Source organism: Sander lucioperca, chromosome 2 (assembly GCF_008315115.2).
Source record: "Sander lucioperca isolate FBNREF2018 chromosome 2, SLUC_FBN_1.2, whole genome shotgun sequence".
NCBI classification, from domain to species: domain Eukaryota; kingdom Metazoa; phylum Chordata; class Actinopteri; order Perciformes; family Percidae; genus Sander; species Sander lucioperca.
In genome coordinates, this window is record NC_050174.1 from 11807521 (window position 1) to 11822946 (window position 15426).

The 15426-nt window shown below is 38.7% G+C and overlaps 1 protein-coding gene across 5 annotated transcripts in view; it reads left to right on the forward strand.

Moving 5' to 3' along the window:
* Positions 1-15426, forward strand: part of pdlim5a (PDZ and LIM domain 5a) — a 59463-nt gene that overhangs the window by 25133 nt on the left and 18904 nt on the right. For 2 of the 5 annotated variants that reach the window (XM_031308683.2, XM_031308686.2), the window contains exons 4-8: positions 5214-5253; positions 5998-6425; positions 9897-10069; positions 10313-10349; positions 14258-14320. In XM_031308683.2, the coding sequence (XP_031164543.1) occupies positions 5214-5253; positions 5998-6425; positions 9897-10069; positions 10313-10349; positions 14258-14320 (741 nt within the window). Of the gene's footprint in view, positions 1-5213; positions 5254-5997; positions 6426-8433; positions 8460-9278; positions 9300-9401; positions 9420-9896; positions 10070-10312; positions 10350-14257; positions 14321-15426 lie in introns of all 5 variants that reach the window. The other 3 variants (XM_031308687.2, XM_031308688.2, XM_031308689.2) reach the window with 3 other exon arrangements.

The window sequence follows — 15426 nt, forward strand, 5'->3', positions numbered from 1 at the left end:
TTTCACACGTGTTCCTTTGGTCTGGTCAGCGTCAAAGCTTCTTTAAGGATCTCATGTGATGTCATACTAAAAGTCCTGTCGAGGACTCTGTGGAGATAGTGGTGGGAGGATGTGGATAAGGAATGGGTAGGATCACACACACACACACACACACACACACACACACACACACACACACACACACACACACACACACACACACTAAACAGACCTAGAGTATGTGTGATCCGTGGGTGACCCCTGTCTCCTATGGTCTTGCCCAGTGTGAGGACTGATAAAGACAGGCAGACTCAGTTTCCAGATCTATTTAAAGGTCAGTTCAACATACATGCACACACTGGTCTTGAAATAGCAGATAAAAAACACAGTTGCTTTTGGATTTAATTGCACCAGCAAAGAAATGTTAGACTATCTTGTGAAATCAGGCGATATACTGTAGTCTTTGTTCACTCATCATACTTCTTTCTCTCTTTGACTTTGTAGTCATAGCTACACCATACCTACACTTACTACCTCTACTACTATACCCCGACACCACCACAACCGCTACACTACACACATACAGTACACACTGTTGACACTCAAAAGCTGAACCACACGTGGCAATAATCCTGCCAATCACTCTGCTTTTACTTGGTGCCCTGGCATTCTCTCCCGGTCACGTTGGTCTGTCTGCTTCAGTTTAAGGGGAAATTACAACAAAAAAACTGTACCAAACCAGCCCACTCTTTCCACTTCTTCCTAATAAGGCAGAGAAAAAGAAAAAAATAGACTCAGAGTGTGTCCCACCTTCAGGAATGACGACTGAATATATTTTAGAGGGCTTTGTGTTGATAATCATTATCACTTTTGTTTAAAGAACAGTGACCTCATTCTCAGGAAAGAGAAAAAAAGAGGCATGAACCGCAGGAAAGAGTAAGTAGGAAAAGGAGGAGATGATTACAACACAACAGAAAAGGATGGAAAGGTGTAGAGATGGACTTAAATGAAAAAGACAAAAGTTAAAGCCATGTTTTACATTAATGACCCTGGGCACAGTTGTGCCTGTCCATAAGTCACCAAGCTGCTAAAGTCCCTGATTTACCCCCCTTCTCTGAATCATGTTCTATCTCATTGCACATGTGGATGATGCATAGACACACAAACCAAGTCACAGTATCATTTTGGCTCTTGTGCACTATATTTATTTTTTATTTATTATCTATTTAGTGCTAGTTAAAGTTACAGAGAAGGAATGAAAAAAGAGAAGGGAGAAGAATGAAAAAAGGGTTAATTTGAATTATTTTTGACAAACATCAGGAACAAGTGGATTTTTCGAATATTGAATTGATTTATTGAATTTTAAAGTGTTTTTTGGACTTCAGTTGGATAATATTATTCCCTACTGTTCTTGGAAAGAATGCAAAATAAAAAAACAAGCAGAAGCTGCCCAAAAAATTCTCAGCAAGACAAATTAGGTGCAAATCGAAGATAAGATCACAGCTCAAGAACCAGACAGGATTTGAGGCAAAGAGGACTAGCTCTGGTAAAGAAAACTGAGATATTTATAACTGGGCTGATGTAGTTCAAGTTTTTCACGCATATAATATTTGGAAATGCCCAAGGTGCTAACATCAGACCTGGACACACATGCTGTGTATGTGCATTCATTTAAGCCTATTTGCAGGTGCAGATGTTGCAGAGTTTATAAACTGGTCCTTGTAGTCTGTGTTATTGCACTACCCTGAAGTAACATTTCCTGGGCCAACCCATCATGCCTGAAATCACTGTCACCACACCCTGCATAATACATCATATTGTGTGTATGTGTATACGTATATTTGTGTGGGTGTATGTCAACTGGGCCTTTGTCCGTTCACTACTCTCACCCCTTTTTTAGACATAAAATCACACACGCATGTGCAACAATCTCTTATTGATTCAGTATGGCTGGTTGCTTGTTGGTAAAGCTGATGGCATGTTAGGGCACAGCCCTGGAAACATCGGTCAATGATCTCACTCCAGTAAGAATAGAACAGAGAGATTAAACACAAATGCAAAACTGAGAACAGAGAACATCCGTGAGGGCACGGGTGATTTGAGAGGAGATGAAGAAGAGATGGCATCCCCCTCTTTATGACAGATCAATTTACTGCATAAATGAAGGTAAAAAGCAGCATAAAGGTCATATATGGGGGTACATCAAAACAGAACATGGTGTTCAAAAGAATATTTGACAACAAAAACCACAAGTTTTAAGTTTAGCTCTAGTTGACTTTAATAATACAATGCATTGTACAATAATATCAGATGAGGAGATTCACAGAATGATAGAAAATAACTGGGACACTCAACAATTGAAAGAAAATGTGCTAAAAAAAAATAATACATTGAATCATACAGTTTACAGTACTGCAGGGCTGGATGCCATTATTTTGTAAGATGTCCTGCTGTTTTGTTCATTCCCAGTAAATTCCAAAAGAGAAAATTGTTGAAGAGAGTGGAAACAACAGCCCATGAAAGCATTTACAAAGCTATTACATCAGTGTTATGTAACAGCCTGTGTATTTCCCAAAAATAATTTATTAGGAAAACATCAAAAATCAGACTAAGGAAACTAAGAAAACATACACATTATTTATGCACACGCAAACACTGATGAAAACACTGATGATCAATATTCAAAGAGAAGTAGAATAAATATTACCGTAAATGACTTATACTTAACAAAATATGGAAATATGTTTAAGCTCCACCACAGTAGCCACAGCATGCACTCGGATGTGGTAAGGAATCAAAGCAAAACCAAAATGGCTGTCACTACAAAAAGATTGCTGGGGAAACACAGACTCGCAGTTACACGAACAGACTAATCACTCTGTTTTATATCACTGTTATATGATATAAAACTTCCATAAACATGAAACAGAATTTACACAGACACGTAGAGCCTGACAGTTAACATGGTACATGCAGGGTTACAAATGCAAACACAGAGAACGGAAACATATTTTATACCAGCTGCTATTAAACTATGAGCCAAATTAAACAGTTGGTGGGAAGAACACACACATGTACAGCCCAGCAAATGTTTCCATATGAAATGTTTGTCACTGTCACACTGTCAGTGTCTTTATTGCATCCACTTACTCTCTGACCCTCACACATTTGAGCTATGGAGAAACATTCCTGTGGCAAAGTGTTTGAAACAGTACAAGGTCCTGTTGTTCCTCTGCTATGCTTAGAGATTCAGCGCCCATATTCCTGTGACATACTGCATTGTTTTTTGTGGCAAATTTCAGAATGAAAACAAAATCAAATATGGTTACTGCTGTTTCAATGCGTACAGTATGTCGCTTGTTTAAAAGCCGAAAATTACCTTTGACTATGTAAATCCCCAGAGAAAAGGTTTGAAAGCCTCTGAGTTAAATTAGACTCTCATTCACTTGCATCTTTTTTTCCTCCCTCTTAGCATATGACTCCAACACATTTCCATGTTGGTGTTTCCAGTTATAGCTGCAGTGCAATCTAGGCTACAGCACACAGGGATGATGGTGTCGTATTTGAAATACCTACCTGATACCCTGGTACCCTGATCTTCCTTCTCTTTGTGCCTCACTCATGTCCATGCCATTGGTTGTGCAGGTGAAATCATTGCTGTCCTCAGATCAGCTTTGATGCCATTGAATACTTTGGTGTTGCACTGATTGGGTACTTGTTGGACTATTTACAGTATAGTGTGTCCAGGGAAACCCACAGGCCAGGCATACTGCTAACATAGTCATGAGACAAAAAAAAGGTTAGGTATATTGCCTCGACGAAAACAGGAATGTCTGTAACGCTTTAGCAGCCTTGGAGGCTTATATTAAGGCAGCATAATCATCCCTCCTTCTTTATTATTAGTGTCAAACCACAACAATCAGGGTTCTTTAAACATCCATATCTCAGAGTATTTTGTCAGTAAACCTTGTTGGGGGAAGTACATACAGAGCCTGGGAGGCTTACTTCTGTGCGGAAACGCTCTTACAGATATGTTAAATCCTCAGGTTTAATGAGAGTTGCGTGTGACTGCTCAAAATGGGATTTAGACTGTTGTAGAATAATTTAATGGCATGGTGTCTCTTTTGCTTCTAGTGTTAAACAGGATGGCATTATCAGGACACTGTTGGCAAACTTGAACAAGAGGCGAGGAGGTAAAGGCCAAGTGTATGAGTAGCTGTGTCTGTAGACTGATATGTTTCCAGCTACTACAACGCTGTCGGTTCAAATTTACAGAGGTGAAGGACATGAAACTCCCTCTGGAAGTTTCTAGAAGGGTTGCTCCGAGAGGGCTGCTGACATTCACACGTCTTCGGTTACTGCATAGCTTACTTAACCTTTAATTAACGTTAACTCGTGTATTTTACCCTTTATATCATGCTCAATTAAGTTGTGATGCACTGCAACAACCATTGAGTTACATTCATGTGTTCCATGTGTGTAACTGCTCCTTCTTAGTGAGCAAAATTCAGTCTTTTGAACACTTAATGTTATATTCAAGTGTTCGAAAGAGTGACAATTGATCCATAACTCTAGTAAATTATTAATTTTGCATCAATAAAGTTGTGTCCTATTGCAGCAATATCATCTTAAACCAGACGGTTCAACTAAACACTGTAAACAGATGAAACACGATCTGTATTAGGATGAAGTGCTAAGCTGATGTCACTTCTGAGTCAATTTAACAGTGTGAGTAGTTACAGAAGGTTCCTCAGATGACCTTTATGGCAGCTCAGGGCATCAAGAGTATCAAAGACCAAGAGTATCAGATTGATACAAGCCTTTATAGAATAAAAACAGCTGCCTTCAAAAGCACACATTGAAAGAGGCCACAATTTTTTTAGCCCGAGCAACTTAAGTTTCAGACTCTTTTGGATTCTCTCACAGCTGATGACAGAAACCTCTCCATGTTGGTTTTCCATGCTGAGAGCTCAGGTTTAGTCATACACAATAACACACACAATAATAACACATACACACAATAACCACAGTTTCTCTCAAGATTTGAATATTTTACAATATGGCCTTAGCAGCTTTGATTAGCTTTATAAATATCAGCAAGCACACTTCTAAAAAGCTTGTGCTATTTCATTTATCAAAAACAGACAGTTTTCAAAGGAAATATTGAAATGAAAAATAATAATACTATCATAACTAATGCACTTTCTCTTTCTCTTCTTCCTCCCTCTCTCCAGGGCCTCCAGTGTTCCTAAACCTCCTCCTGTGGCACCAAAGGTACTGTAGCACAGCATGTCAGTGAAATGACAGAAAAGTATTATACACTTGAGTGCACAGCATGTTTATTGGTAGAAACAATAAAATCCTAAAATGTTACTTTTTAATTAACACAAGGCACGCCAGGTGAAAAAGTTTGATTCTGACTTGATTGACGAATTGTCAAAAAACAAATCTTAAGTGATAGCCCTTTCACTATTGTAAAATTGTTCATAATTTTTTTAATTGGGTCTTGCAATGCACAATTTGTTTGCCATGTAGATATAAGTTTTGTTCATTTAAAAAATGTAATGATTTTTTAATCGCCAACCTGTGGAACAGGAAAAAGAAACGTGTGACTGATTTATTATGATAAAAAAGAAAGAATAAAGGTAATTTACCTGGGGTACCAAGTGCTTTATATACTTTTCTTTAGTTACTACACCCTTCTGAAACGATGCCATACACACATATGTGCTGCATGAAAACCACATTTGTCTTGATTTATGTAATTGTGTTTTTTTCTAATGTTGCTACATTTATTTTTTTATTGTAAATGTCAGTTAAGTATACTGATGCTTCTCAGAACACATTTACAGAGACTAAAGTTTTTTTGTAGCTACTTTATTATATGGACAAATCGTCAGCTTATAAAGGCTGCGGGATAAACACAAAAAATATAACCTGAGTTGCATCAGTATAGTGTGTGCTGTGTTGTGATTTGTTTTTGTTTTGTATTTGCATGCTCTTCTCTCATGCCGATAGGATGACAGATCAGACATCATAAAACCATTGGCCCTCACCCATCCCCCTCCACCATCCCATCCCCACCCTCACTCCTCCAGCCCCTCCACCATCCACTACAATAAGGCCCCCAGACCTTACGGTGGCTGTGCAACTGAGAGCGAATACCCTCCTTCACAGTCCCCTTTCACTCCCTTCATCCCATCCCCATCCTCTGCCTTCACTCCTGCCTCCTCTCACACCAGTCCTCCTCTTCATCCTCCTCCACCTCCTGTCTCTTACCCATCCTCTTCCTCCTCCTCCCCCCCTGTCCTCGTTGCGCCCCAGCCATCAGTGTATAACACACCGATAAACCTCTACTCCACTGAGAACGCATGTGAGGTGGCCATGGGGCAGAGGCGGGGCCTTTTGGAGAGTCAGGGTGGAGCCTTGCCTTTGCAGTTTCATGGGTGAGTGGCGTTTTCTCCAGCCAATCAAACAAATGAATCAATTCTCTGCATTTTATCTTCCTCTGACTTCCTCTGTCTTGGTTCTGTTCAAGTTGTCAAATGGGAGATGAGATCCTACTTAGCCTGTCAAATGTCTACCATATAATTTTTAGTGTTTTTCCAAGCTTATGTCAAATTTTATTTCCCTCGTTGATCAGGCTCGCCAAGGTTCTTCCATATCATTATATCAGACCCACATGTCTGTTTGGTGTTTTGTTTAGAGGACAAACACTACAAAAATAAAATAAAATACTGCACACTGTACTGAGAGCCACAGTTTGAGTTTGCAAGATGAGCCTAATTTTGATGCTTCTTTTTGTGAGTGTTGTTTATTATAGTGTTGAAATAGCTGCTGGTTTGGTGGCCATTTAAAAAACAAATGTCACCAAACCGAAATACTGTCAGTTGTTTGTGTACTATGTCATGTCAGAGAACTTCAATTACCTGTCTGGAAACACTGACATGTAAGCAAACCAAAGTTGGTGAATGTACCATTTGTTTACAGTAGGAACTTGAGAAGGGAAATTCTGCACTGAAAAAAATTCAATAGCTGGGTTCTTGTGATGGAAAACTGGAAAGTTGATGGAGTTTAAAACATAACCTTAAGTTTTTCAAGGTTGAATGTTTGGAATTTAGGACTTTAACATACAGTTGACATTCAGTTTTAGAAAAGATTAGAACTAAAATCACTACAAATCCCTGGCATGATGGCTGTATGGATCTTTGTTCTCATCTTAACACATATCAACCTATTTCCATTAAACTAATCAAATGGTCACTCACTCTCCCAATTACTTGTGTTTGTGAGTGCATTTTTGTTGTTTTCCCTTCATTTTTTTATGAATCATTCATGATATTCTATTAAAAAAAATAATATATATATACAGTATTAGTGGTTATTAGCACTCAAAGATAATACTACTAATAATTACTTTCTACTCACTCATCGTCTCTCTTTACATAATTCCCGACATCATCTTTTCCCCCCTTCTGTTTTTGTCTCATCCCTAACTCTCCTCTCTCCAGAGGCCTAGTGAGTATAACTAATGATGTGATGCTATGACTAAGCTGTGTATATATAGACTGCATTGGTAATTGGAACTGTGTGGTATTATCTTTGCTCTTGTAGCAAATCAGTCAGTAAATAAAGGTTTCAACCTTGAATCCAAGTAGATTTACACATACACGTCGTGATTGATCTCAAAACAAAACAAGAGCCAATGTTTTTGATTTATTGTACTCAAGATAACCAATGGATTGAATTTACTCCTCTTCTGACTAATAATTTCTATGTTCATTTTCATGTTTACACTCTCTGTGCTCTTTTTTTGCGGGCAACATTCAACAAAAGGATCAGTGGTTTCTCTTTTGTTGACACTCAGCAGATGATCACACTTAGTGATCTGCACAGTGTAAGCCACATGCAGCCGTGCACCCACGCACAGACACACAAGCTGCTTTTCAGTTGGGTACATAGCTTTCCCCAAGTATCCTAAATGTAATTTACTGTAATAGCATGGGATACTAAGATCTGGGTCTGTCTTTAGTATTTCTATGGCTTTGACTTGCTTTCTTCACATAAACATTTCCATCTCAATGTTCTTTTCACCTTTTTAAATCCTCTTTGCTTATATTCCCAGTGATGTACTATTCAACAACTACAAAAGTTATTTGGTCATCTAAAGTAGAGGTCAAAGTATGGGTTCAGGTTCATACACTTAGTTTCCTATGTAACAATTAATCCATTCATTTTATTTCTCTATTGCTGAAGTGACAATGTGAGACAGCATGAGTTTCCGTAACTTGTATCCTGTTGCTTGTTTGCATGCTGTAAATGAGCTGTGTGTTTCGTTTCAGAGGGGTTTTATAATGACAGCTTTCAATGTTCTTACTGTAAAATGGCAAGAATTTGTGTCATTGTTCTCTGTCTTTCTCTCTTCTTTTCAACCATTATTTTTCTGCCTTGCAGACTGCGGCACCTCCTCAAGTCACAAAGTTAGTCTCTGAAGCATGTCAGGTTACATGTGTTTGACTGCCTGCCTGCCTTTTTACTCTCTTTATCTGTGTGTCTACTTTATCATGGCAGCTGCATGCATTTGTTTATGATTTTACTGCAGAGCATGATTCATGATAGTAATGTTTTATAGTTCAGTTAGCTTATTTTCATGTTTAAATTATGCAAGAACTGCAGCACAAATGCATTCAGCTAATTAAAGGTTTTTGTGTAATACAATATGCTGAGGCTACAGCATATTTTGACTGTAAATCACAAATTTTGAAATTCTGTTGACAGAGCGACACACACAAACACACACACACACACACACACACACACACACACACACACGCACACACACACACACACACACACACACACACACACACACCCCAGTATAACTGTAAGTGTGTGCAAGGCACATTTACTGTTTATGCATTCACACAGACCACACATAACTTCACATTATGCTGCACACTCATGTTGTTCCTTGAATAAAAGTCTTGTATTATGGTTACTGTCCAAACTGTCCAAATTAAGAACAACTATAATTTTATAGAAATCCACTCAATCCAGCAGCACCACCATGTGGTTGAAAATAGAACTGACTTGTATTTAGAAGCTGTTGATGAGATTTTGACTGGTATGTTTTGCATTCATTAGGAGTTGTGGTCCATATGTTGTGTTTTTTTTTTTTTTAACTTTCTTCCATCTACTTCTACTTCGTCCTTGTTACAGTAACATTTTCTTAAATTATTTCTTAATTATTTCTTCCTTCTTGTATCTCTTACTCTTTTTCTACTTTACTTCCCCTTTAGTGGACCTCAAAGTATTTTGAAGTAAGTCTTTTCAGATGGTCTCTTTATGAATGTTGCTGTTTTATTTAATTTTTTTCCCTGGCTTTATTCAGTCTATTTCTGTTTTTCTTCTGTCCTTTCAAGAAAACCCCTGCCGCCAAGGTATCAGCTTGATTCAGACCTAGACACCAAATCAAAATGTCAAATTAAGTGTGGTGTGATTATTTTTTACAGTGTGCCATATTGCCACCTTATGTAACTTACAAAATAAACAGTTTAATAATATTCCTATAACTGAATTAGTGTGTTTTTTAAATAATACAAATACATGTACTGGATAGAAATTTAAATCCTTGGTTGAAATTAACCTCCTAAAAAGACTAGAGGCTTCGTCTCACAACACTCTGATGGTCTGAGCTACTGTACTTACTTACATCAGAAGGTCTAGAAGTATAAAATGTTTTATTGAATCCTGCAATTATTAAAGTTCTACTTATTACTTTAATATGCTGTAATATATCCAAGGAAATGACATCAGTCTCCATCTCTATTACTTTGATCAGTTATACGAGAAGGAGGATGTAAAATTTAAAGTATATTTGCTGATGTCATCAATCCTATTCTACCCTGTCCTTGCAGAGTTCCCAGGAAACACGTTGTGGACACAGACATCCAATTTTACCATGTGCCCACTCATGCTGATGCCAGCAGGAAGCGCATAATGGAGGACACAGAGGACTGGCGCCCACGCAGTGGCACCACCCAGTCCAGATCTTTCAGGATTCTGGCTCAGATCACGGGTACCGAGCGTGGTACGTTACTAACTGAAGTGCATACGGTGACAATGTTTGTTGTGCACCTAAACTAGTGACTAGACACATCTGTGCACAGGGCAAACAAACATGACAAAAAAAAACAAACATGATGCTTACTGTGTACTGTATCATTTATTTCTAAATCAAAAGCTCATTGCAGCATTATTTCAATTAATTATTAAATAAAAGGTAACGGCCACATTCTTTTCTTTAATGGACTTTCTATTCTTTCCCTTGTAGCTCAAGATGAGGAAACTGACGCAGCCAAGAACACAAAGTAAGTGCAATGAAACTGCTGACTGTGGTTTTAATAGCCCCAGACTCCCTAGCGCCAGTTCTGTGTGTTGTTCTTTACATGAATAAATGCATTGTGTGTCATACTGTTATTTGATTTAACCCACTCAGTCGGCTGCTTCTAACATATAAAGGCTACATTAACATACATGGAGCAATAGAAATTCTGACCGCAGATCTCTGTGGCACAGTTATGGCAATTGTATTGATGCTGTGTGGCCTCTTCCTGTCTAGACGGCAAAGAAAGGATCACATTTGAGCCATTAAGTCAAAAGCCAGACTTCTGTGCACTGTACAATACATCCATTTTTAGCTGCTCCAAAAGTTCTGGAAGCAGTTTTAATTAAATTTCCCTCTGAGATTGCTGAAAGTTGTCTGTCATGTCGGAAGCTGAAAGTGTTTTCACCTGCGCTTACCAATCAAAGTGTAGCTTTATGTGATGGTTTGTGTGCTCCTACTGGTTGTTTGCACATTTGGTTGTGGATGTGACAGCCTTGCAGTGCTGCATGTTATTATAACCTGTGATTGTGTCATTGACAACCATGGCTGCACTGTTGGTGTTGTTCTCAGTGTGATGTGATCCATTGGCTGTCCATTGCTCTTGGTGGTTTGTGGCAATACATGTGATCACCGTGTGTCTGATCGTACAGTATGTGTTAACATGCAGAAATGTCCACTGTATGTAGGTGTGGGTGTTGGTGCTTCATGGTTGAATTAATTCATAATTTCAATCCATATTGGCCCTGATTCACAGGCCACATTTTGATCTCATGACACAGAAGTTAACTGTTCTCCAGATATTTCTCACAGTTTACTTTCTTTCTCTCTTTGTAATGATTTCTGTCAATTTCTATTCTGATGGCTACAGCAAAACTGCACATATCCACCCCTTCAAATCATTCCCTGTGTATCATCAGCTTCTTGTCTGTGGCAACAGCCCTTACCGTATCATCAGGCTTTCCTTGTGGCAAGGCTTACAGTATATCTCATTGCAGGCTGCAGGGCAAGCACTCTAATTTTCCTAAATCCTTTTTTCCCTCTCTTGTTTGGTGTGCTTTTCTCTTATTCTCTCTCTCTTCCTGTGATGGCAGAGTAAACAAGACCACTCGGATGGTGATTGGTCCTAAGTACAACGAGCTGAGAGACTGGCATCATGGAGTGTCTGCTCGCACCCTCAATGTCCAGTAGACTGTGTGTGTGAGAGTGAGTCTGATTGTCTACATGTTTGTGTGCACTATATCAGTTGGAATTCTGTAGGTGGTTGTTAATGAATTTGACTGTTGAAGGGACAAAAGCTTGTGGACTGATGGAAATAAAGGAAATAAAGCAAAGAATAGAGTGAGAGCTTGCAAAGAAACAGTGTGTGTGTGTGAGTGTGTGTCTGTCTGTCTGTCTCTGTCTATGTGTGTGTGGGGGGGGGGTTGTCCTTCACTGTTACTTTATGTGGGTGCACTGCTGCTGGCCTCATTCAGACCTTTAATTAAAGAAGTATGTTACCACTGGAAAGAGGGTCTTTTCATCAAACTGGGCTGTCTATGCAGTAGAATTGTGCAAACTTGTTTTTAATTGGTGTTACATGAGCAGAGAAAAAGCTCTGATATTCCCTTTCACTCAAAAGGTAGAGAACCTACAACTACCAGAATGCACTAAGCTGCACCAATAAACGCTTCTGTAGAATGGTGGCCAGCTGGTAACAAACAATCTTGTGTAACAGTTTAACGGTAAACTGAAATATGTTTCTGAAAACATTTTAGGCAGAAAATAGGCAATACATTGACATCTTGGTTTATATTTGATCGGCTGTCTACAGTGTAATCTGAGTTCGGTCTGAGTTTGAGAAAGAGAGAGAGGGGCTGTCTCTATCGATCTGCTTCTATACTCTTTGTGTCCATATGCAGAAGTACAGTCTGTAGTTTGAGCGACAGCCCTAGAGCCAGCAGCAAACCTTCAAGTGACGCATTTTGCGTCAAACACGTCACTTTTTCTGCTGGCCTGTGAGTAGGGAGGTCTGGGCACTGGTAAGATGGAGGGAAGTTTAACATAGTTCATTTACAAATACTATCAACATTATTATGATACAAAGTTGGTTGAATATCGGCAAAGTATCCCTTTAATTGTTGCTGTGGTGTGTGCTTGGCCACTCCACTGACTCCAACCCTAAAGGTATACATAAATACTCAGTTTTAATAGTGTATTCACCTCATTATTCATTAATTTGGGTATTAGTTAAAGCATGTGTATGCTCCTTTCTGTGTACAAAGTTGTGATTTCATGAAAAAGAAAGGTATATGCATGCTAATAAACACTAAAACATTAATTTGGATGGTTAGGATGAAGTACTGAGCCAAAGAACATGTTACCAGCTGCATCTTTGTGTGGTTTTGTTTTGCATGATTTTCCACAGTAACAAATATGGAACATAAGTAATCCAGAATTTTTAATAAATGGATCTAATCAATTATTCTATGCAAATTTAAATATGCAGCTGTCAATCATCATCCTTGCCTATGTGAGACTTAACTACACAACTTATAGTCTTTACTACAGCGCATACAGTACATATACTGAGTTTATGATGCACAGAAATCACAGGAATGTTTAAAGCTATAGTGCGTAGTTTCTGTCACCCCCATGAGGAATTCTAAGTAATGACAACAAAACTGTCGGCGCGTCCACATGATACAAGCCTTCCGTGATCGCGCACAGCCCCCACCGCCTCCTTCACACAGTTGCTAGTAGCCAAGGAGGACACAGAGGATTAAAAAAACATGATGGATTCTTCAGAAGAGGTAACTCTCTTCACTCAAGTTTCTGCATGCGAAAGTTGCCGGACGACACAATCTTCTGAACATAGCCATACTGAGAAATACAGAGAGAGTTGTGTGGAGCTGATAGTCTTAATTTGCTTTGTAGCAACTTATTTGGCAAGGGCTTAAATGTAGCGGACGTTCATTAATATTAAAAAGTTACGCACTAAAGCTTTAAATAAACAAACCCTGCAGCCTATTCTGGAAGTCTGCATACAGCTAATGAGAAAGAAACACAAAAAAGGACCGACAAAACGGTCTTTACAAATACACTACATTACGACACTGTTGTTTCCTCATTGTCTTCTGTACTACTGTAATGTAGATGTGGCAAAATGGGAAAGGTGTGTGATTTGGAGGAAGAAGTCTATTTATAAATCTATTTATAAATCACTGAAAATAGCAAATCTGGCCTTGGTCTGTGTGAGAGTGCAGCCAGTGCATTAGACAGTTATGAATGTTCCTTCATGTTATTTGGACTGTTGTATAACTTCAAGTTATGGAAGACACATCAGGCCTATTTAAAAGCTTTAATGGATTGTTTACAGCTGTCATATATGCATTGGAACTATATTATAAAACAGTGTCTTGAAATATGGTGGCATCTGAAAAATGGAAAGAGAAATTTCAACTTGCTATGCGTGTATGTACAGTATAAAACAATGTATGTGGATGTAACTAGACCGTCCAGATCGGTGCTGTAAGACATTTGTATGGTATAGGTTATATGCAAGTCAGGAAGGCTCTTTTCAGAGAGCAGGTTGTTCAGCTATGATAGTGTGCAAAAGGACTGTATACATGCTAGAAATGGCTTGTAATGCAAAGGTATTATTTTAAAACCCTTGCAATGTAAAATATTTCTCCAGTGCCTTTACATTTATTTCATCCCTATGTTTACTTACTGCAGATTTAATAATAGTTTCTTCTTCGTAGATTTTAATGGTGTTGCTTTTTGAAAACAGTTTGACATTTGAGTTTGAAAAACTATTATTCTATATTGTAGCTAATAAAGTGATTACATATTTTTCTCGTTTCCTTTTCTCTGGTGTCCCTTTCCTTCCTTCCTTTCTCCCTTCTTCCTTAGTTCCTCCACTCTTTCCTCTTCTAGTTGTCTCACTGAGTCTGAGACAAACAGTGGGGAGGTCAGGTATAAATCATCATCTGAACTTGTAACACTTTTCTTCACCTATTCACCTTTCACATAAAATTGTCCCGCAACACAGTAGTCACTTTTAAATTAAACAACAGTCACGTAAAGGCTTTTAATTGAATCACAGGAACTAACTAACCACGTCTAGTCTGTGGTGTACAAAACTGTGTTCAATAAGTTAATGTGTTACAAACTAAAGTTTAATACACTAGTGTTTTGTAAGCTATAACACTGATTTCACATACATGCATTTACTGATCTTGTTCACACCTCCACAATAACAAACTTCATCTTTGAACAAAATGATATACTTGAAATGCACCAAAAACTAAGTATGTTCTGCTATCTGTAATCTGCCAGTGACAGATCGCCAATGCATCAATCCTCTGACCAAGTAGGGCTTTCACTCTCTGCCTTCAGTGGGCTGAATGATGCAGGAGCCACACCCACATCTGATCACACTGACCAACCACAGCCACAGTCATCAAGCTTATCAGCCTATCAGCAACAGCAAGAGGAGGGCACTACAATACCCAACTATGTCCTCATTTCCAAACCTGGCAGCCTCTTAAATACTCAACATCAAGCAAAGAATGTGTCATCTACAACACCCTTTCACTTAGTCACCTTCCCAATGACGTATTCCAATTCTGTTGACATGTTTTATGAAATACACCCCACCCATTTGTCTAACATGAACTATCTATTAGCTCAATTGTTTGTACCTTTACCGTGCACTGGTTCAACCCCAAGCCAAATGCTATTTTGTCATGCCCAAAGGCCAAATGACACTTCTCTTGATGAAGTGTTTATGCCAGCCAGCATCCCACATTTTCTTGGACTGAGTTCTGTTTGTACCCACACTGCAGCATCATTTTCTAGTGTATCATCTGTTCAAGGACTATACTCATTATTTCAAAACTAAGCACAAGAGGCTTCTTCTGATTCTGTCCCTGTCCATAGACCAGCTGCTTCAGATAGTACAGTTACAGAGCCACCAAGCTTTTGATGCCCACAGCTAAAAGGTACATTGAGCTTGGGATGTTTTAAGAAAGTTTACAGTATTACCCTAAAATGCATAATGGGTCCAAAAAAAGGCTTTG